The 21,213-nt window shown below is 41.5% G+C and overlaps 1 protein-coding gene across 9 annotated transcripts in view; it reads right to left on the minus strand.

Annotated features, from left to right (window-relative positions):
• INTS10 (integrator complex subunit 10) overlaps positions 1-21,213 on the minus strand; it is a 36,950-nt gene that overhangs the window by 15,394 nt on the left and 343 nt on the right. For 3 of the 9 annotated variants that reach the window (XM_032618321.1, XM_032618323.1, XM_032618327.1), the window contains exons 2-11: positions 20,578-20,645; positions 19,296-19,399; positions 17,562-17,701; positions 15,415-15,496; positions 14,780-14,920; positions 14,178-14,349; positions 13,544-13,713; positions 12,674-12,807; positions 1,717-1,873; positions 495-577 (exon numbers count right to left, since the gene is read on the minus strand). In XM_032618321.1, coding sequence (XP_032474212.1) covers positions 495-577; positions 1,717-1,873; positions 12,674-12,807; positions 13,544-13,713; positions 14,178-14,349; positions 14,780-14,920; positions 15,415-15,496; positions 17,562-17,701; positions 19,296-19,399; positions 20,578-20,645 — 1,251 coding nt within the window. The remainder of the gene's footprint in view (positions 1-494; positions 578-1,716; positions 1,874-12,673; positions 12,808-13,543; positions 13,714-14,177; positions 14,350-14,779; positions 14,921-15,414; positions 15,497-17,561; positions 17,702-19,295; positions 19,400-20,577; positions 20,646-21,213) is intronic. The other 6 variants (XM_032618322.1, XM_032618324.1, XM_032618329.1 and 3 more) reach the window with 4 other exon arrangements.

Raw genomic sequence — 21,213 nt, forward strand, 5'->3', positions numbered from 1 at the left:
TGAGACTAAATAAAATGACGCAAGCTCTTTGGTAGAGTACATTTTGGATATACTACTTCTTTATGAATATTTTACTACTAATACCATTTCTCCTCATGAAGGCTGGAAGCTGCAACCTGCCCATTTCAACAATGGGGGTTGGAAGCTCTCCCTCTCGTTACAGAATCCTCTCTCGCTTCTGGACATAAGTAGCTCGAGGACAGCAGAGCAAGGCAGCAGGGCTCCCCCAGAGCAGAGAGGAGGGGTGAGCAGTGTTTGTCTTTCACTGAGAAATAAAACTCTTACTTTTACAGAGGGGTGTGATTGGACTCCCCAAAAGTAACCCAGATGTGGGCCTGCCGTCTGGAGCTGTTCTCAGCTGAAAGTGGACCACAATCCCCTCATCAGTGAAGAAGGAACATCTGCCTTCAGAGCAGGAGGAAACGCACACACCTTCACGCTGAAGATGCTCACAGCAACCGTGGTCAAGACACAGGTACTTAAACACACATTACCTGATAGATGATCACATCGTTGAGGAAGATTCTCAACCAAAGCCAAGTATCCGTCTTCCACGCCAAACAAATTCTTGTAAATTCTGAGCAAGAATTCAAAAGCTAATTTACCAGAAATATGTAACACAGAAGCGGAGAATAAAACTGACATACCCACCAACAGAACAATAGTCAGAGAGAAACAAATTACCAAAAAATGGATGTAATTTTAGACTTTGATTTCTAAAACAATGGTCTGGACTTTCAGTTAGATAGTAAAGTTAGGGCAGAATACTTACCAGTAATACACAAACAATAACCTTATTAAGCACCAACAATTACTAAGCACACATCATGTGCTAGCAGCTGCTCAAAATGCTTTTCACACATTACTTTATCTTTTAAACTGCTTTGCTTTCACCCAGTTAAAGTAATAAATATATGACACTAAGAGTTTCACTCATTTTTTTAAGTCGATTTATGCCTAAAGAAAAACATCCCCTCCAAAAGTCACATACCTGTTCACCATTCTAGATGTGACAAGGAGGAACTGGACGATGCAATGTTTACTTAGAAACTATGACATGACACATCAAACAAGGGGCCTGTATAGGCACGTGACAGGAGCAGGCCAGGGACAAATGTCCACTGGCCAGGAGGAAAGTAACGGCCTTGATCCCAAAGTACAGGAGAATATGCTGGTTAGCCGAGTGCTAGTGCTTTCTGAGTAGTGTTGAAATACTCAGGAGTGTAAATACTGTACAGAGGAAACTCCCTCTCATTTGTCTTCGCTCAAAGCGGGCTCTCTGCAGTGTTCGGAATTTGGGCTTTCAAGCAACGGAGTCAAGTCAGGCATCACAGCACCGCCTTCTGCAGCCTTAGTCACATGTGGCCGGAGGGGGCACAAAGCAGCGGGCAGAGCGACTAAAAGCGCCAGACAAACCCAGCAAGAAAAAGGCCAGCAATATGAATTTTAACAGAAAGACCAAACCCCCCGCTCCAAGTCCACCCCAACCCTGGTTATAATACACCCCCAGTGCACGAGCTAAGAGGTAAATGGTTATTTGAATATTTATAACTGATTAGATTTCCTGCTCAAAAAAGAATCCTATGAAATGTGTGAACTACTGTAATCAATTTCATCAGCCGTCAGTGACGACATTCCAAGTAGAATCATGAACCTTTCCGGCATGATGATTTCCCATAAAAAACGAAATATCACAACAGGATGAGCACGCCTTACCCTTGTCAAGGAATTCCAGGGAATAGAGGAGCTCCCAGCTCTCTCTGGCCAGCTTAAAGCTTTCTAACACCTCGACGGAGTTAGCAAGTTCTGCCTTATTGACAATGATGTGACGATTCCTTCCTTTTGCTGAACAGTCTTCATCGTCTGAACTCTGCTTAGAGAATGTGAAGAACATGATTAAATTATAAAGATAGTCACTACTTAAACATTATCACATTTATTGCTGCCAATTCTGATTACTATATGAATTTCATATCAAAGGATACTATCATGAGTATAATACAATTTTTTTGAATTTAACAATTTAGCTTTAAAAAGTAACATAAAATTTTCATCCTTTCACAAGTTTGATAGTTACTTTTAAAATTAAGGTTTTCTGATGATAAATTCTAAGCTTGGGCTTCCCTGGTGGTGCAGTGGTTAAGAGTCCGCCTGCCGATGCAGGGGACACGGGTTCGTGCCCCGGTCCGGGAAGATCCCACATGCCACGGAGCGGCTGGGCTCGTGAGCCGTGGCCTCTGAGCCTGCGCGTCCGGAGCCTGTGGTCCGCAATGGGAGAGGCCACAACAGTGAGAGGCCCGAGTACCGCAAAAAAAAAAAAAAAAAAAAAAAAAATTCTAAGCTTATGTTGGCTTCAGAGTAAAGCTATAGTTAAAACTTCCAATAACTTTAAAAATATACCAATGCTATAAAAGCCAAAACTTACATTTTTACATTTAGGGATACAGCTTAATTAAGTGGCACCTGTTTTACAGTTTACTTTTTTCCAACAGGTGACATTTAATTTGCTTCCAAGAAACAGTTTGTTCTGTAGTGCAATAAAATTAAAGCCCGAGTCCTCTGAGAAATAATTAAGAGAAACTGTTACTTATCTTTTGTTCACTGCATATAACTTCTCCAATGGCCACCCAATGCAAGGTGTCTGGCCAGGAATTACATTTGTCTGCACTTACCCATTTTACTTTATAATAAACTTTCCTACATTTCTTGCTCTTCATCTCAAATAAAACCAAAGAAAAGAGAGGGCCTCAGAGAAAGGCAACTATTGTAAATGCCACTGAGTATGGTCAGACTTTTTGCCAAAAACAAGTAAAGTCAAAAAAGCTCCATTTCACTTTATTTTCCTGAAAATTTCTTGAATCTTTTATTCCACCTATGTCATTTTTATTAATTAAATTAAATTTTCCCTGCAGATTTTTACCCCACTAAGACCGTCTAAAATTATGTACAAATAAACACATCTATGAAACAGAAACAGACTCACAGACATAGAGAAGAGACTTGTGGTTGCCAAGGGTGGGAATGGGGGAGGGAAGAACTGGGAGTTTGTGATTAACAGATGCAAACTATTATATATAGAATGGATAAAAAACAAGATTCTACTGTATAGCACAGGGAACTGTATTCAATAGCCTGTAATAAACCATAATGGAAAAGAATATGAAAAAGAATATATATGTATAACGGAATCAATTTGCTGTACAGAAGAAATTAATACAACACTGTAAATCAACTGAATCAACTGAATTTTTTAGATTCAATAAAATTTTTTAAAAATATGTAAAAATATTTCAGCTAAAAGCTCCAATCCTCATAAACAAAACCAACAAACCTCTAGCCAGGCTCACCAAGAAGAAAAGAGAGGAACTAAATAAAATAAGAAATGAAAGAGGAGAAATAACAACCAATACTGGAGAAACAAAAAAAATCATAAGAGAGTACTGTGAACAGTTATATGCCAATGAAATGGACAACCTAGAAGAAATGGACAAGTTTCTAGAAACATACAGCCTGTCAAAACTTAATCAAGAAGAAACAGATACTCTGAACAGACCAATCACTAAAACAGAATCTGTAATTTAAAAAACTCCCTGTAAACAAAAGTCCAGGATGAGATGGCTTCACTGGGGAATTCTACCAAACACACAAAGAAGAACTCATACCAATCCTTCTCAAACTCTTCCAAAAGACTGAAGAGGAGGGAACACTCCCAAAGTCATTCTATGAAGCCACCATCACCCTGATACCAAACCAGACAAAGACACTACAAAAAAAGAAAATTACAGGTCAATATCTTTGATAAATATAGATGCAAAAGTCCTTAACAAAATATTAGCAAACTGAATCCAACAATACACAAAAATGATCATACACCCATGATCAAGTCAGATTCATTCCAGGGTCACAAGGATGGTTCAACATAACACTAATCAATCAATGTGATACACCATATTAACAAAAGAAAAGACAAAAACCACATGATTTTCTCAACAGACGCAGAAAAAGCATTTGATAAAACTCAACATCTGGACTTCCCAGATGGCCCAGTGGTTAAGAATCCGCCTGCCAATGCACGGGACACAGATTCAATCCCTGGTCTGGGAAGATCCCACATGGAGCAACTAAGCCTGTGCACCACAACTACTGAAGCCTGCACACCTTAGAGCCTGTGTGCCACAAATACTGAGCCCATGCGCTGCGACTACTGAAGCCCGTGCACTCTAGGGTCCACGTGCCGCAACTACTGAGCCTGCATGCTGCAACTACTGAGGCCCACACGCCTAGAGCCCATGCTCCACAACAAGAGAAGCCACCGCAATGAGAAGCCTGTGCACCGCAACAAAGAGTAGCCCCTGCTCACTGCAATTAGAGAAAGCCCTTGTGCAGCAATGAAGACCCAATGCAGGCAAAAAATAAATAAGAAAAAAACAAAACAAAACAAAACTCAACATCCATTCACGATGAAAGTTCTCACCAAAGTGGGAATGAACATATCTCAACATAATAAAACCACTTACGACAAACCCACAGCCAACATAATACTCAATGGTGAAAAGCTGAAAGCCTTCCCACTAAAATCTGCAACAAGACAAGGATGCCCACTCTTACCACTTCTATTCAACACAGTATTGGAAGTCCTAACCCAGCAATTAGACAAGAAAAAGAAATAAAATGTATCCAAATTGGAAAGGAAGAGGTAAAACTGTCATTGTATGCAGAAGAAATGATACTCTATATAGAAAATCCTAAAGACTCCACACAAAAACTATTAGAACTAATAAATGAATTCAGCGAGGGAGCAGGATACAAGATAGATATACAAAAATCTGTTACATTTCTTCACGTTAACAATGAAATATCAGAAAGTAAAAAAAAATAATAATCCCATTTAAAATCAGGTCAAAAAATAAATAAACCTAGGAATAAACCTAATCAAGGAGGTGAAAGACCTATACGCTGAGAACTCTAAAACACTGATAAAGGAAACTGAAGATGATTCAAAGAAATGGAAAGGTATCCCATGCTCTTGAAATGGAAGAATTAATATTGTTAAAATGGCCATACTACCAAAAGCAATCTACAGATTTAATGTGATCCTTTATCAAATTACCTATGACATTTTTCAAACAGCTAAAACAAATAATCCTAAAATTTACATGGAACCACAAAAGAACTAGAATTGCCAAAGTAATTCTCAGGAAAAAGAACAAAGCTGGAGGCATAACCCTCCCAGACTTCAGACAATACTACAAAGCTATAGTAATCAAAATAGCATGGTATTTGCACAAAAACAGACATACAGATCAATGGAACAGAATAGAGACCAGAAATAAACCCACACACCTCTGGTCAATTAATCTTCAACAGAGGAGGCAAGAATACACAATGGAGAAAAGACAGTCTCTTCAGCAAGTGGTTCTGGGAAAGCTGGACAGCCGCATGCAAATCAATGAAATTAGAACACTCCCTCAAACCATACACAAAAATAAAACTCAAAATGGCCTAAAGACTTATATATAAAACATGACACCATAAAACACCTATAAGAGAACATAGGCAAAACATTCTCAGACATTAATCATAGTAATATTTTCTTAGATCAGTCTCCCAAGGCAAAAGAAATAAAAACAAAAACAAACAAATGGCACCTAATCAAACTTATAAGCTTTTGCTCAGCAAAGAAACTCATAGGAATGCAAGAGATTTCTGTGCATCAATTTTGTATCCTGCTACTTTACCAAATTCATTGATTAGCTCTAGTAGTTTACTGGCAGCATCTTTTCTTTTTGTTTTGTTTTGTTTCTTGTTATTTTGTTTTTGGTGGCATTGGGTCTTCGTTGCTGCATGCAGGCTTTCTCTAGTTGAGGTGAGCGGGGGCTACTCTTCATTGTGGTGTGGAGGCTTCTCACTGCAGTGATTTCTCTTGTTGCAGAGCACAGGCCCTAAGTGTGCGGGCTTCAGCAGTTGTGGCTGGCAGGCTCTAGAGTGCAGGCTCAGTAGTTGTGGCGCATGGGCTTAGCTGCTCCGCAGCATGTGGGTTCTTCCCAGACCAGGGCTCGAACCCGTGTCCCCTGCATTGGCAGGCGTATTCTTAACCACTGCGCCACCAGAGAAGCCCTCTGGTAGCATCTTCATGATTCTCTGTGTATAGTGTCATGTCATCTACAAACAGTGACAGTTTTACTTCTTCTTTTACGATTTGGATTCCTCTTATTTCTTTTTCTTTGACTGCTGTGGCTAAAACTTCCAAAACTATGTTGAATAATAGTGGTGAGAGTGGGCAACCTTGTCTTGTGCCTGATCTTAGAGGAAATGGTTTCAGTTTTTCACCACTGAGAACAATGTTGGCTGTGGGTTTGTTGTATATGGCCTTTATTATGTTGAGGTAGGTTCCCTCTATGCCTACTTTCTGGAGGGTTTTTATCATAAATGGGTGTTGAATTTTGTCAAAAGCTTTTTCTGCATCTATTAAGATTATCATATGGTTTTTATCCTTCGGTTTCTTAATATGGTGTATCACGTTGTTTGATTTGCATAGCAGGATACAAAATTAATGCACAGAAATCTCTTGCATTCCTATACACTAATGATGAAAAATATGAAAGTGAAATCAAGAAAACACTCCCATTTACCACTGCAACAAAAAGAATAAAATACCTAGGAATAAACCTACCTAAGGAGACAAAAGACCTACATGCAGAAAACTATAAGACACTGATGAAAGAAATTAAAGACAATACAAACAGATGGAGAGATGTACCATGTTCTTGGATTGGAAGAATCAATGTTGTGAAAATGACTATACTACCCAAAGCGATCTACAGATTCAATGCAATCCCTATAAAACTACCAATGGCATTTTTCACAGAAGTAGAACAAAAAATTTCACAATTTGTATGGAAACACAAAAGACCCCGAATAGCCAAAGCAATCTTGAGAAAGAAAAATGGAGCTGGAGTAATCAGACTCCCTGACTTCAGACTATACTACAAAGCTACAGTAATCAAGACAGTATGGTACTGGCACAAAAACAGAAAGATAGATCAGTGGAACAGGACAGAAAGCCCAGAGGTAAACCCATACACATATGGTCGCCTTATCTTTGATAAAGGCAGCAAGAATATACAATGGAAGAAAGATAGGCTCTTCAATAAGTGGTGCTGGGAAAACTGGACAGCTACATGTAAAAGAATGAAATTAGAACACTCCCTAACACCGTAAACAAAAACAAACTCAAAATGGATTAAAGACCTAAATGTAAGGCGAGATGCTATAAAACTCTTAGAGGAAAACATAGGCAGAACACTCTACGACATAAACCACAGCAAGATCCTTTTTGACCCACCTCCTAGAGAAATGGAAATAAAAACAAAAATAAACAAATGGGACCTAATGAAACTTAAAAGCTTTTGCACAGCAAAGGAAACCATAAACAAGACAAAAAGACAACCCTCATAATGGGAGAAAATATTTGTAAACAAAGCAACTGACAAAGGATTAATCTCCAAAATTTACAAGCAGCTCATGCAGCTCAATATCAAAAAAACAAACAACCCAATCCAAAAACGGGCAGAAGACCTAAATAGACATTTCTCCAAAGAAGATATACAGATTGCCAACAAACACATGAAAGGATGCTCAACATCATTAACCATTAGAGAAATGCAAATCAAAACTACAATGAGGCATCACCTCACACCAGTTAGAATGGCCATCATCAAAAAATCTACAAACAATAAATGCTGGAGGAGGCATGGAGAAAAGGGAATCCCTCTTGCACTGTTGGTGGGAATGTAAATTGATACAGCCACTATGGGGAACAGTATGGAGGTTCCTTAAAAATTTTTAAATAGAACTACCATATGACCCAGCAATCCCACTACTGGGCATATATCCTGAGAAAACCATAATTCAAAGAGTCATGTACCACAGTGTTCATTGCAGCTCTATTTACAATAGCCAGGACATGGAAGCAACCTAAAAGTCCATTGACAGGTGAATGGATAAAGAAGATGTGGCACATATATACACTGGAATATTACTCAGCCATAAAAAGAAATGAAATTGAGTTATTTGTAGTGAGGTAGATGGAGCTAGAGTCTGTCCTACAGAGTGAAGTAAGTCAGAGTGAAAAACAAATACCATATGGTAACACATACATATGGAATCTAAAAAAAAAAAAAGTGGTTCTGAAGAACATAGGGGCAGGACAGCAATAAAGACGCAGACGTAGAGAACAAACTTGAAGACACGGGGAAGGGGAAGCATAAGCTGGAACGAAATGAGAGAGTGGCATGGACATATATACACTACCATATGTAAAACAGATAGCTAGTGGGAAGCTGCTGCATAGTGCAGGGAAATCAGCTCGTACTCTGTGACCACCTAGAGCAGTGGGGTAGGGAGGATGGGAGGGAGAGATGCAAGAGGGAGGAGATATGGGGATATATGTATATGTACAGCTGATTCACTTTGTTATACAGTAGCAAGTAACACACCATTGTAAAGCAATTATACTCCAGTAAAGATGTTTAAAAAAAAAAAGAAAATCATAAGCAAAACGAACAGACAACCAATGGACTGGGAGAAAATATTTGCAAACAATGAGACCAACAAGTGATTAATTTCCAAAATATACCGACAGCTCATGCAGCTCAATATCAAAGAAACAAACAACCCAATCAAAAAATGGGCAGAAGACCTACACAGACATTTTTCCAAAGAGGACAAACAGATGGCAACAGGCACGTGAAAAGATGCTCAACAACACTAATTATTTGAGAAATGCAAATCAAAACTACAATGAGGTATCACCTCACACCGGTCAAGATGGCCATCATTAAAAAGTGTACAAATAATAAACATTGGAGAGGGTGTGCAGCAAAGGGAACCCTCCTGCACTGTTGGTGGGAATGTAAATTGGTGCAGCCACTTTGGAGAACAGTATGGAGGTTCCTTAAAAAACTAAAAGTAGAGCTACCATATGATCAATCAATCCCACTCCTGGGTATATATGTGGAAAAGACGAAAAGTCTAATTGGAAAAGATACATGCACCCCAATCTTCATAGCAGCACTATTCACAATAGTCAAGACATGGAAGCAACCCAAGTGTCCATCAACAGATGAATGGATAAAGAAGATGTGGTACATATGTACAATGGAACACTACTCAGCCACAAAAAACAATGAAATAATGCCATTTGCAGGACCAATGGATGGACCTGTTATACTAAGTGAAGTAAGTCAGAGAAAGACAAATATTATATGATATGACTTGTATGTAGAATCTAAAAGAGACACAAATAAACTTATTTACAAAACAGAAACAAACTCACAGATATAAAAAACAAACTTACGGTGACCAAGGGGAAAGGGGGGGCGGGGGGGAGATAAACTAGGAGTATGGGATTAATAGATTAAAAACTACTATATATAAAATAGATAACCAACAAGGACCTACTGCACAGCACAGGGAACTATATTCAATATCTTGTAATAACGTAGAATAGAAAAGAATCTGAAGTTGTACACCTGAAACTAACACAACATTGTAAAACAACTACAGTTAAAACAAACAAAAAAAGCTCCAATCCTCAAGCTAAACTCAGAAAAAATTGGCACCTCCCTCCCACTACCCACCTTTCTCCCCATTTGTTGACAGCTGGGGACCCTCCCCGTCCCACCCTAGTTAGCTTCATATTCTTATCCCCTTAGTAATGACACACACCCCAATTCCTTTCAAAACCAAAACCCATCTGTCAGGCATCTTAGCTCATCGGGGCCACATGTGGGCCACACGTGGGCCATCTAGTGAGATACAGCAATAGGAATGGTGTGTTCATCGCCGTGGCAACTCATGGAACACATTCCTGCCTCAAAATGAGATCAGGAGTTTCTGGAAGGGCCTCAGATGTGGTGGGGATAGTGTGGAGTTCCAAACAGTCTGTAAAATTTAGAGAAATTGATTTCGAAATGCAGAAATGCACTCTGAGGCTCTGCGGGGATGCTCTGAAGCAGGAGTCCTGACCCCAGGGAAGGCACATGAGTGTATGTGGTGGGAACACCCTGCCCACAGGGAAGACTGCCCCCGGCTCCAGCTGCCTGGCAGGCACTTAGGCTGTGGGGAGGATGTCCACCCCACTGCAGAGGTGGGCCTCCACAAGGGCCAGCATTATCAGAGACACCAATTATTAAAGGGAAGTCAGACATCTGGATAGTGAGAGAAAGCTTCCAAGTTTTAGGTGCTAGGTTAGTAAAAACAAAACAAAACAAAACACTATGAGTAAAACAAGACAGGTCTGCGAGCTGAGCTCATGGGCCACCAGGTATGTCCCTTGCCACAATGGGACAAACAGACCTGGCTGGACCTGCACTGGGTGGGGCAGGCAGTGGGACGGAGACCCCAGACTGCCTGGAGGGCCAGAGCATGAGAGCAGAGCCTGCTAGACGGCACACGACGAGTGAAGGATGGAAGGAGGAACGGATGGGCCAGAGGCTAAACAGCTGTACCACTGCCCGGACCCACACCTGGGAGGGCATGTGTGAATCCCCTCGCGCACCAGAGCTCACCGAAGGCCTGCTGGGGCGCAGGCACCGTTCAAATGGATGCCCAGACACTGTCACTGGCCCCGTGGAGCTTGTACTCTGGTGAAGGGACACGGACAGCAAACCAACCAACCAAGAAAGAATGAAAAATAAATAGCAATAAGGACTATGCAGAATTAAGATACAGTAATAAAAAGAGAAAACTGATGGCCATTTGGAGGCAGCCTCCGGGAGAGAGCTCAGCTCTGGGCTGAGCACTGCCTGATGGGCACAGAAAGGCACTCCGCCCCAGTGCATGGCTATGAGCTGCGCCGGGGCCCGGGCAGGAGCAGCGGCAGCGGCAGCCAGCGTGTCTGCAGCACTGAGGGCGGCTCAGTGCATGCTCTGAAGCCAAAGGAAAGAGTCTGGATTTTATTCTTAGTGATGCGGAGCCGTCAGAGGCAGAAGCCAGGTCTGACTCACATTGTAAAAAAGGTCACTAAGGCTGCTGGGGAGAGGAGAGATTGTGGGAGGCAAGAGTGCGAGCAGGGAGCCAGGATGATGACTCGGGTGAGCTGGGGCAGAGGCCGCGGTGCCTGGACAGGGAGGGGATGGAGAGAAACTCAGGGCGCGGCTACGCTACATACACTGAATGACAGGCCACTGCTTTTCATTGAGACTAGGGACACACAACCTACCACCTACGTGGGTGGGAGAGGTGTCTGTGGTCTTACTGTGAAACCACACACCCTCAGAAAGCAGAAGGGAGAGCTACCCCGCCTGGGAATGTCAGGAAAGAACGAAAGAGCAGACAGAGGGCATCTGGGAAAGCCTGGTTAGCACAGAGATCTCAGCCTGGGGTTCAGGGTTGGGCTTCAAAGCAAAATTGTGCATGTTGAGCATTTTTCTGTGGAAGGAAACAAACCAGTTTTTCAGAACTAGTTAATACCCTTACACGCACATTCAGAATGGGCCACGTCTTCCCATTCCAAACCATTTTATACTCCAGAACCTTGGAGACATCAGATTAAACTGATTTTCAGACCTGTCTCTCATCAAGCCAGGGTCTCGTTAAATGTTACCCAAGGGCTGAAGAAGAGCATGTAAGAAACTGAAAGGCGGAGAGGAGAGGGGCCAGAAGTTGGGCGAGACTCCTGGCTGCCCTCACACTTCCACCAGAAGAGGGGATGGCACGCTACGCCCTGCAGGACAAACCCTGCTGTCTCCCACTGTCTGTGGCTATTTCTGCACTCTAGGAGCAGAGCTGAGTATCTGCAATGGAGACGCACGGTCTGCAAAGCCTGAAACATTCACCACCCGGCATTTTACAGGACAAAGTTTGCTGAGACCTGACCGAGAGCATCCCCACTGTCACATTACATGACGGGCCTCCACAAAAGTGTTCCTTGAAAGAAAGGATTCCTCTGCTTAAAAAGAGTTCGAAAATCAGCGCTGGGCACTGGCTTGCCAGCAGGCCAGACCAGAAGACTGATGGTTCACTCTCTTTGGTTTCCTGCATCTTTGTGCAAGCTGCCCCCTCTTAACAAAATCTACTTCCCAATTCCAAACAACAAAACCCTACGAGGCTGGCGTCAAATGCCAACCTCCTTCATGGGACCTTTCCAACATCTCCCCTCGGGTTATGACTTCCTACCCCGATGGCTAAGAACTCCCCGTTCGGCGGCCAGTGCCCCTCGGCACCCCGCTCTATATGTCCAGGGTAGTTTATTTGGTTTTGCCTTTTAAATTTAATCGATGGCACTAAGTCAAACAGGTATAGACGCCTTACACCAGGGCTCCTCAGCCTCAGCACTAGCGGCCTTTGGGGCTGGATAACTCTTTGCTGCGGGGCTCTCCTTGTGCACAGCAGTATGTTTAACAGCATCCCTGGCCTCCGTTCACTAGATACTAACAGTAGCCCCTCCCCACTGAGCCATGACCATCAAAAATGTCCTCGGACACTGTCAAATAACCCAGGGGGCAAAATCACCTCTAGTGGAGAACCACTGATTTTATATAGTAATTATATTTTATAATTAAAAGACCCAAGCTTTATCAATTTAGCTCCAGAGCCATGTTTTACAAAGATTCATTTCTAGCAAACCATAAACATATAATCTGTTAACAATTATATCTGAAAGAATTACCATGGTTTTTTCTCTTCCCTCAGCTAGTTTCCTCTTTTTATGTATGTGTTTATTGCGATCAATCTCTACATCACCGTATACATTTGATATGTCCTCCAGAAGAACCAGTGGAACTTGGCTAGGGGCATTAGGACCTGTGGATGGAGGGAAAACACCAACACTTAAAAATGCAGCAGGGAAAACAGTACTTAATATCAGGTGGAAATTTACTCAAACATCGTGTGAAAATACGTTCAGTATCATCCCAATTAGGTAAACAAATAAGTATACATATACATATACAGAAATGAAAAACTATACAGATATAAACCAAATTGTTAATAAAGGTTCTTTCTCAGTGGTGGACAATTTTTTACAATGATCACGAAGCATAAAATTACCAAAAAAAGAAAAACTACCAAGTCACACATACACACATACATTATTGTTATAAATTCCAAACAAATCTAAATATATGAAACACTATAGTCAATACACAAAAATGAGAGCTGCGTTATACTGGAGGTATTGTGGGTGATTTCACCCTATAGGTTCCCTGTTTTTCACATTCTCTAGAATTTATATGCATACATCTTATTTTAAAAATCTTTGTTGAGAAGTCATTGTGAAATCTACTTCAGGACTTAGCTACATCTGCTGCTTTTTTAAAAGAGGCATTCAATATCTGTAGTTTCACAGTACCACTACATCCTTTGATATATAAGTTTTTAATGAAAACTTTCTTACATAAAAACCAACGACTGATGAAAGCTCTGGCATCACCCCGCAATTACTTGGATCCAAGAACAATGTTAAGGTAAACATTTTCATCTTCCTCACCACCCACAATGAGGCCAGTATTTTGAGACACTCTAAAATTCTTCAACCAACCTTGGAATAGAGACGGCTGTATGCTGTTGACATACTGAAATGCATTCTTAAAGAAGACCAACATAGTGGAATAAACCACTTGGTTTTTATATTTTGCATGAGCTTCGTTATCAAAGTTGTTCATGTATCTGCAGAGATCCTTCATTCTATGCAAAATATCACCATAGCTTCTGAAAGGTGAAGGACAATAAAAATTATTTAATTACTCTGGGCTTGTCAGCAAAAGGTCTACCAGAGAAAAGCCCCAACAGAACCATTACAACTACCAAATGTGGCTCTAGGCATGTAAAACTATTCTTCATTGTCTGCATATGGATGCAAATTCCTCTTCCGAATTAGAGCAGCAACAGGCCAAGAGTTCATGACACAAACATGCCAAGTAGCTTCTCTTTCCTCTAAACACCAAGGAGTTCTTCAAGCTCAATATCATCTTAAGAGTTCAAAGATTCCCATTGGGAATCTTTTAATAAAGTGAAAAACCACACTCTTTTGCATAAATACTGAGTGTTACAGAATTTGCCCAGACAGAGGTGTACCTATACATTATATGCTTTTAGAAAAAAGTATTTTGTTTTACAGAGAGTATGCTATCAAAAGATTTGTTATGCAATCTTAGAAATGAACAGTTTTGTACCGTCTTCCTTTATCCATCTGCCAGTCACATCTCATTCCAACAACATTCAAAATCTTAAACAACCTCTCCCAAGGGTCCACGATCTGGGATGATTTTTCAGTCAGCCCCTCAATTATGTACTTCTGAGAGCTACGTTTGCTTGGTGACATTAAATCAGACGTTTCTTGGGTACCTGAGATGTGAAAAAAAAAAGTAGTTTACAATTACCATTACTACTTACTATTTATGCGGTACTTTATAGAGAAAAAACGTCTAACTCCCCATGCAAGAGGCAAGAACACAGAACTTCAACATGTTGTGTGTTTTATTCAAAGACCCACCACTGGCCCCTGGTAGAGTAGGAAGGGACCTTTGAGCTGTGGTTAACGTATGAAGCTAACCTTACAGGTCAGGTTCACTGCTTCAATCGAGGGGTAAAACTGGCTCCAGAAAAGTCTCATCTCTTAACTGTAGTGTTTTTTTCTAGGAACCATCTTTTAGCAAGACTATCAAACTGGTATTGTATCCAGAGGAGAATAATCAGAATGCTGAGGGATTTCTGAGCTTGAAATTTTACAAAATAAAAAATACAATAAAATAAACTGCAGGTTATTCCCACTTACCTTGATGCTGACTCTCTATTTGAGTAGACCTAGTGACATAATTGATATAAAATTCAGCTGCTTTGTTCAAGTACTTATACAACAAATTGGCGGGCAACCGAACATCATGGTTGTTAATTATTAGAGGAAGGACATCACACACTGTTGAAGAGGGAAAATGAGGAAAAACCGATTAAGTTGTTTGTCTACTCTAGGGTTCTGGCAAAAACAAAATTTATTTTAGAGTTCACTTAATGTAGTACCTAAAATATATAGGCAAAAAAGAAACCCCTTATGGCACATTTATTTAAAAACTGCAGTGCAGAGGGACACCAGTGGATGGAGGCAGGAAGGAAACACACAGGCAGATTCCACATTATGAGCGATGTTTGGGTGGAAATTCAGGTGTTTATTAGTATGCTTCATACTCAAACACATGGTTACACATATTCTTTCAGAGGTGTCAACTATTACATAATAAAAATTTAGGAGTTGTTTTAAATGCTTTCTGAACTGAAAAAATAAACACGGATTTAAACCCCATAATATGAAGAGTTCCTCTGCTTTCCACAAATGACCTTATTTCTGAAATGACACTTACCCCCAGCATATTCTACTTAGCATAAGGAATGAATACAAAATGTAATTTTTCTTACCAAATAATTTTCTAAAGCAGTTAACAGGAGATTCTTGCTCTTCAATAGTTTCAGCCTCCAATAGTGCCTCCCCAAGGCCAACCTGTTTCAAAATACAATTAATCATTTGTGTTAAGTTTCAGATGTCAGAATTACATGAATAAACACCACATTTGATTTACCACATAGTTTGTATATTCAAACTTACCCAAGAAACAAATATTATCATTTTAAAGACTAGAAAACAAAAGAATGCATCAGCAACACCACCCAGAAGGGAACCCCACATTCACCTGACCACAGACCACTCTGTCTTGGTTATTCTCCCCTGAACTAGTAAAATTAAAATGTCTAAGAAACTTAATGGAAGCACTGGGGCTAGTTTGATAATACAGATGTAGAGATTTTTCTAAGAAATGTAGAAACTAACTTTATTCTCTACATCAAGATGTATTATGTAGACAAAACTTAACATTTTCAAGAGTTGCCGGGAGTAGTCAGTCATACAGCCTGGACTAGGTCGGACACAACTGTTTGAGAAGGCCACCTTCCCATTACTGATGCCCTAGCCTAATAGAAAGCTGGCTTCTCCAAATCCACCAACACCTGCATCATCTTCCTTGCAACCACCTGGGGATGCATGGGGTGGGGGGAGAGGGGAACCATGTAAACAATTACATGAGACAGAAAGTTAAAAGAGTAATCATGAGGGAGGACACCAGGTTGAACAGCATCCCCCCAAAATTCACGTCCACTCAGAACCTCAGAATGTGACCTCATATATTTTTTATCTTATAGAAAAGGTCTTCGTGGGACTTCCCTGGTGGTGCAGTGGTTAAGAATCCGCCTGCCAATTCAGGGGACACAGGTTCGAGCCCTGGGCTGGGAAGATCCCACATGCCGCCGAGCAACTAAGCCCGTGTGCCACAACTACCGAGCCTGTGCTCTAGAGCCCGCGAGCCACAACTACACAGCCTGCATGCTACAACTACTGAAGCCTGTATGCCTAGAGCCTGTGCTCCGCGGCAAGAGAAGCCACAGCAGTGAGAAGCCCGTGCACCGCAACGAAGAGTAGCCCCCGCTCGCTGCAACTAGAGAAAGCCTGTGCGCAGCAACGAAGACCCAACACAGCCAAAAAAAAAAAAGTCTTTGTAGAAGTCATGCTGGATCAGGGTGGGTCCTAAACTCAATGACTGGTATCTTTATAAGAAGGTCATGTAAAGACACAGGGACACAGACCACAAAGAAGGCCACGTGACAAAAGAGGCAGAAACTGAGAGATGAAGCTGCAAGCCAAAGAATGACAAGGATCGCTGGTGCCCCAGAAGCCAGGATGAGGTGAGCTGGAGTCCTCCCCAGAGCCTTCACGGGGAGCACGGCCCTGCCCATATCTTGCTTTTGGGCTTCGAGCTTCCAGAATTGTGAAAGAATAAACTTCTGTTGTTTTAAGGCACCCAGTTTCTGGTATTTTGTTACGGCGGTCCTTGAAACTAATATATGGACGTACAGAGAAGGTTAACTGGGGCCAACAGCCAGAAAAGTGGAGCCAGAAAGAATAAGCCAAAGAGGTTGAATTAAGAAAGTTAAAGATTTGAATCCCACTTCTCCGTTACTGGCTATGGGAAGTGACTAACATATATGTAAAGTAGGATGCTGTCTACCTCAACGGATCTAAGGAGTATAGAAGGACCTACTGAACACCGACCAATGCCTGCCAGTAGCACTCAATAATAATTAGAGATATGAGGAAAGGGCAGAGTAGAGGGAAAACAGTGACCATATGGCAGAAGCATGTGAAAAACGTTAAGAATACAAACTATGGCTCTCCTTTAAATTCAAACACACTGTTCAATACAATGAAACAGATTATTTTTTAAAACTTTAGTGAACTTCACAAATTGAAGATAAGTTGCACTGTCAAGGCTTGGTGATTGTTTCCTCACACTGGTAACACAACTCCTACTGGATATTCATAGAGTTTGGTAACAGTGACATCCTTTTAGTTTTACTGACAAAGATTCCTTGATTTGAATTCAATCTTATCTGGTACTCCTCAGAATTAGAATAATCTACTTTAGAATAATACACACTGTAGCTCTTAAACATACTTGTGAGTCCACTGATCAATTTTATACTCTTTTATGAAAAAGGAAAGGATCAAATCTTACCCCGTGCTGTACCACCGTTTCAGGGAATCGTCTCAAAAGTAGAAGCAACATTTCTGATCGTTCCAAAGTGTTGAAGCATTGTTCCGTAACCTTTAGTAACATTTCACACTGGACCCGACCAGGAAGAGTTTCAAATAAACCTGTATATAACACATTTCACTTTTAAAAGTTTCTTTCAGAAAGAAAATACGGAAGCAAAAGTGGAAATAAGGCATCATCATGTACAGAACGGTATATACTAAGTGAAGAATCACTATTGTTGGAGTTCACCTACAACCTGGAAGGCTTTGGGGTCAGATATTATTGGGCATAAGATATTTGCTGAAGGACGATAAAACCTTTGGAGGCCTTACTGGATCTAGAAGAGAAGAATGATGTCTGGGAAGGGTCACAGCAGTGTTTGCTGCTGACTGAGATAAAAAACACTCACTTAAGTTGAAATGACCTAAACAATCTACTTTCTTTTTTATCCAAAATCTGAAATACTGGATTGGCTATAGCAACCAACACAGAGTGAAGGTTAATGAGAAAGGTCATAAATTACTAAAAGTTTCTCTCCTGTTCTGTGGAGATCTGTCTAATCTACAGATGTTTTATGATTACTGTAGAACTTGTTAAAATATATTCAGTTTCCCAGGCTAACTGATAAATCCACATCCTTTAAGGAAGTTTAAAGGGTTCTAAGCATATGCTCAAGGGATCAAGTAACATCATTTGTACAGGCTTCAGTTGCCAAGAACAAAACATGCATATGGGTACCAATACCACAGATGTGACTTTTTTGTGAAATTACTACACAGAACTTGGTATTCCAGAAGTTTTTAAAAGAATTATATGTTTTTTATTATAATATAATTCTACTTGGAAACATTTTGGTATATCTACAACTGTATTATATGAGATAGCACCATCATTATGTTCTAATAACAGTAAAAAGAATGATCACTTTCTAGATATTTCTGTTTTTCAGAAAATTATTATTTTTAAAATTAACAGCTCAATAAAACTGCATCTTATTGGGTTCACAGTTGTGAGTCACTTTTACTATGGTGAAGTAATTGCTAGTATTTTTACCCAAGTAGGCAAAACTTCCAAAATATAATTACTTTTAATCTCATACAGACATTTTATAAAAATTAGATGAATTATCTTCTTTTACATTTTTGCTTCTAATTTTATAAATTATGTATATTGCTAGAGTATGTAGCATAAAACACATTATTATATCTTATCTCTGATATCTTAATGATAGCTTTAATACCTTAGCTATTTATCGATGTTGGTAATTTTATTTTTTACATCTTTATTGGAGTATAACTGCTTTACAACGTTGTGCTAGTTTCTGCTGTACAACAAAGTGAATCAGCTATACGTATACATATATCCCCATATCCCCTCCCTCTTGCTTCTCCCTCCCACCCTCCCTATCCCACCCCTCTAGGTGGTCACAAAGCTGATCTCCCTGTGCTGTGTAGCAGCTTCCCACTAGCTATTTTACATTTGGTAGTGCATATATGTCAGTGCTACTCTCTCACTTTGTTCATCTTCCCCTTTCCCCTTGTGTCCTCAAGTCTGTTCTCTACGCCTGTGTCTTTATTCCTGTCCTGCCACTAGGTTCATCAGAACATTTTTTTAGATTCCATATACATGCGTTAGCATACGGTATTTGTATTTCTCTTTCTGACTTACAGAAGTAGTAATTTATACACCAGTAAGTTAACATTTTATTCTTACTTCTTAAAAATTGCGTTTGTTTATCCTGTGAATCGTTTCTTAATGCTGATGTAATAATGCTGATTTCTCTCCACACCACGGGCTGATCTGGGAAATTCACAAACCTATTTTTAAAATGAATGCATTAAATTAAAATGTCAGATTCTAAATAGTATCCAAAAAAGAAAGTAAAACGCTAGCATCAGAGAAAAACACATTTTACTATATTCCAAGTGAATACACAGATGTACCAAAACAAACTGAAATAAAGATATAAAAAGAAAAACTAAGAAAAATGAGGGTACTCACAAAAGTCTTTAGTCTTTTTTAATAAGTGAAAAGACAAGTGTCCATAATATGCAAAACACTACTAAACGGCAAACAAGAAAAAAAAACTCCCCCCCCCAAAAAATGGGCAAAGGTAAATCACAGAAAAAATACAAACAGCCAAATATTTGAAAAGATACTCAGTCTTATTAGTAATACAACAAACACAAATCTTTAAAAAATAGCAAGATATTGCCTTCTCCTACAGCACCGGCAAAAATTGACAGCTGAGGGAAAGACGGATAATATCCAGTGCTGGCGAAGGTGTGGGAAAACAGGCACTCACACACGGTCAGTGGAGATGTAAACTGAACAGCACTTTTTGGAGAGTAATCTGACAGTGCATCGAAGTTTAAAATGCGCATACCCTTCGACTAGGAAAACCTACGTCTAAGAATCTACTCTACAGAAAAACACCCAAGTGTGAGTACAAAACTGCTTTCTGACACTCTGAATATAATTTCAAACAACTGGAAACTACCTAAATGTCCGCCGAGAAAAGAGGGCTGAAACGCTATGCAGACAGGAGAAAGAACCAAGTAGATCCCTACATGCTGGCCTGGAAAGAGCCCCATCACAGTGGGTGAGCAGTAGGCGCTCACCGCTGCAACTCCTCCCCCAGAACCTACTGATGCGTCCTGGGCCGTACATGCACACAGACACACACACTCCTGAATTCGGGCCGAGGTTAGGAGGGACTTCCACTGATTATTCTTTATACTACAGTACCGTCGCAACTTCTGCGAGGAGCCTGTATTACGTTATTCCCAAAGTAAAATAAATGATTGAATGGAAGAGCTGTAAGAAGAATAAAACCTAAGAAGACTTCCCTGCAGTTAACAGAAGGCCTAGACCACTACCAAGTTAAGCTTTAGGTGCCGGACACGCAGATGAACTTGAGGACCTTCCCCCAACTCCCTCTGCCACAGACAGAACGGAATCCTCCCGAGAGGTGCGGGGCGGCGTCCCCACTCACATGTCGTAGAGCAGCCTCCCGGCGGTGGCCGTCCGCTCCGCGTTCCGCTCGATGGTGTACATCTCATACTGCAACACGGGCCGGGGCCGCGTCAGGCCCTCCGCCCGGCCGGCCCGGCTCACCCCACCGCCCCGGAGGTCCCAGGGTCGGGCATCACGTGCTGACGGAGCCTCAGGGCTCGCGCCGCGCGGCCCCGGGGCCCTGGATTAGCGCAGGCACGTCTCCGGCGGCCAGCGGGGCTTCTGACTATCCTGGACGGCAACGCGGTGCAGGTCTATGCCGTTCGCGTCACTCGGATGCCTTTATCAACCGCGGGGCCCGCAGATGCGCGGTATCGGTCCCCTCACAGAGCCGCAGCCCGGAGCTGGCGCCTGTGTTCACTACACTGCACCCCAGCTCCCTCCCACGGGGACCTAGAACACCCCCACCCCGCCCCTGCCCCCGCCACTACCCGCGCCCACGCGGCTGCCGTCCGGACCCACGAGCCGGCGAGCGGCCTTTCCAGGCGGCGCGAGGCGCTGTCCCGACCGCCAAGAGGGTAACGCTCTCGTCGCCCTGACCCGGAGCGGGGCCCGGGGTCCCCTGGGCCGGGCTCGCTGGGGGCTCAGGGAAGCGGGGAGGAGCGCCCCACCTGCG

This window comes from Phocoena sinus, chromosome 21, assembly GCF_008692025.1.
Source record: "Phocoena sinus isolate mPhoSin1 chromosome 21, mPhoSin1.pri, whole genome shotgun sequence".
Taxonomy (NCBI): domain Eukaryota; kingdom Metazoa; phylum Chordata; class Mammalia; order Artiodactyla; family Phocoenidae; genus Phocoena; species Phocoena sinus.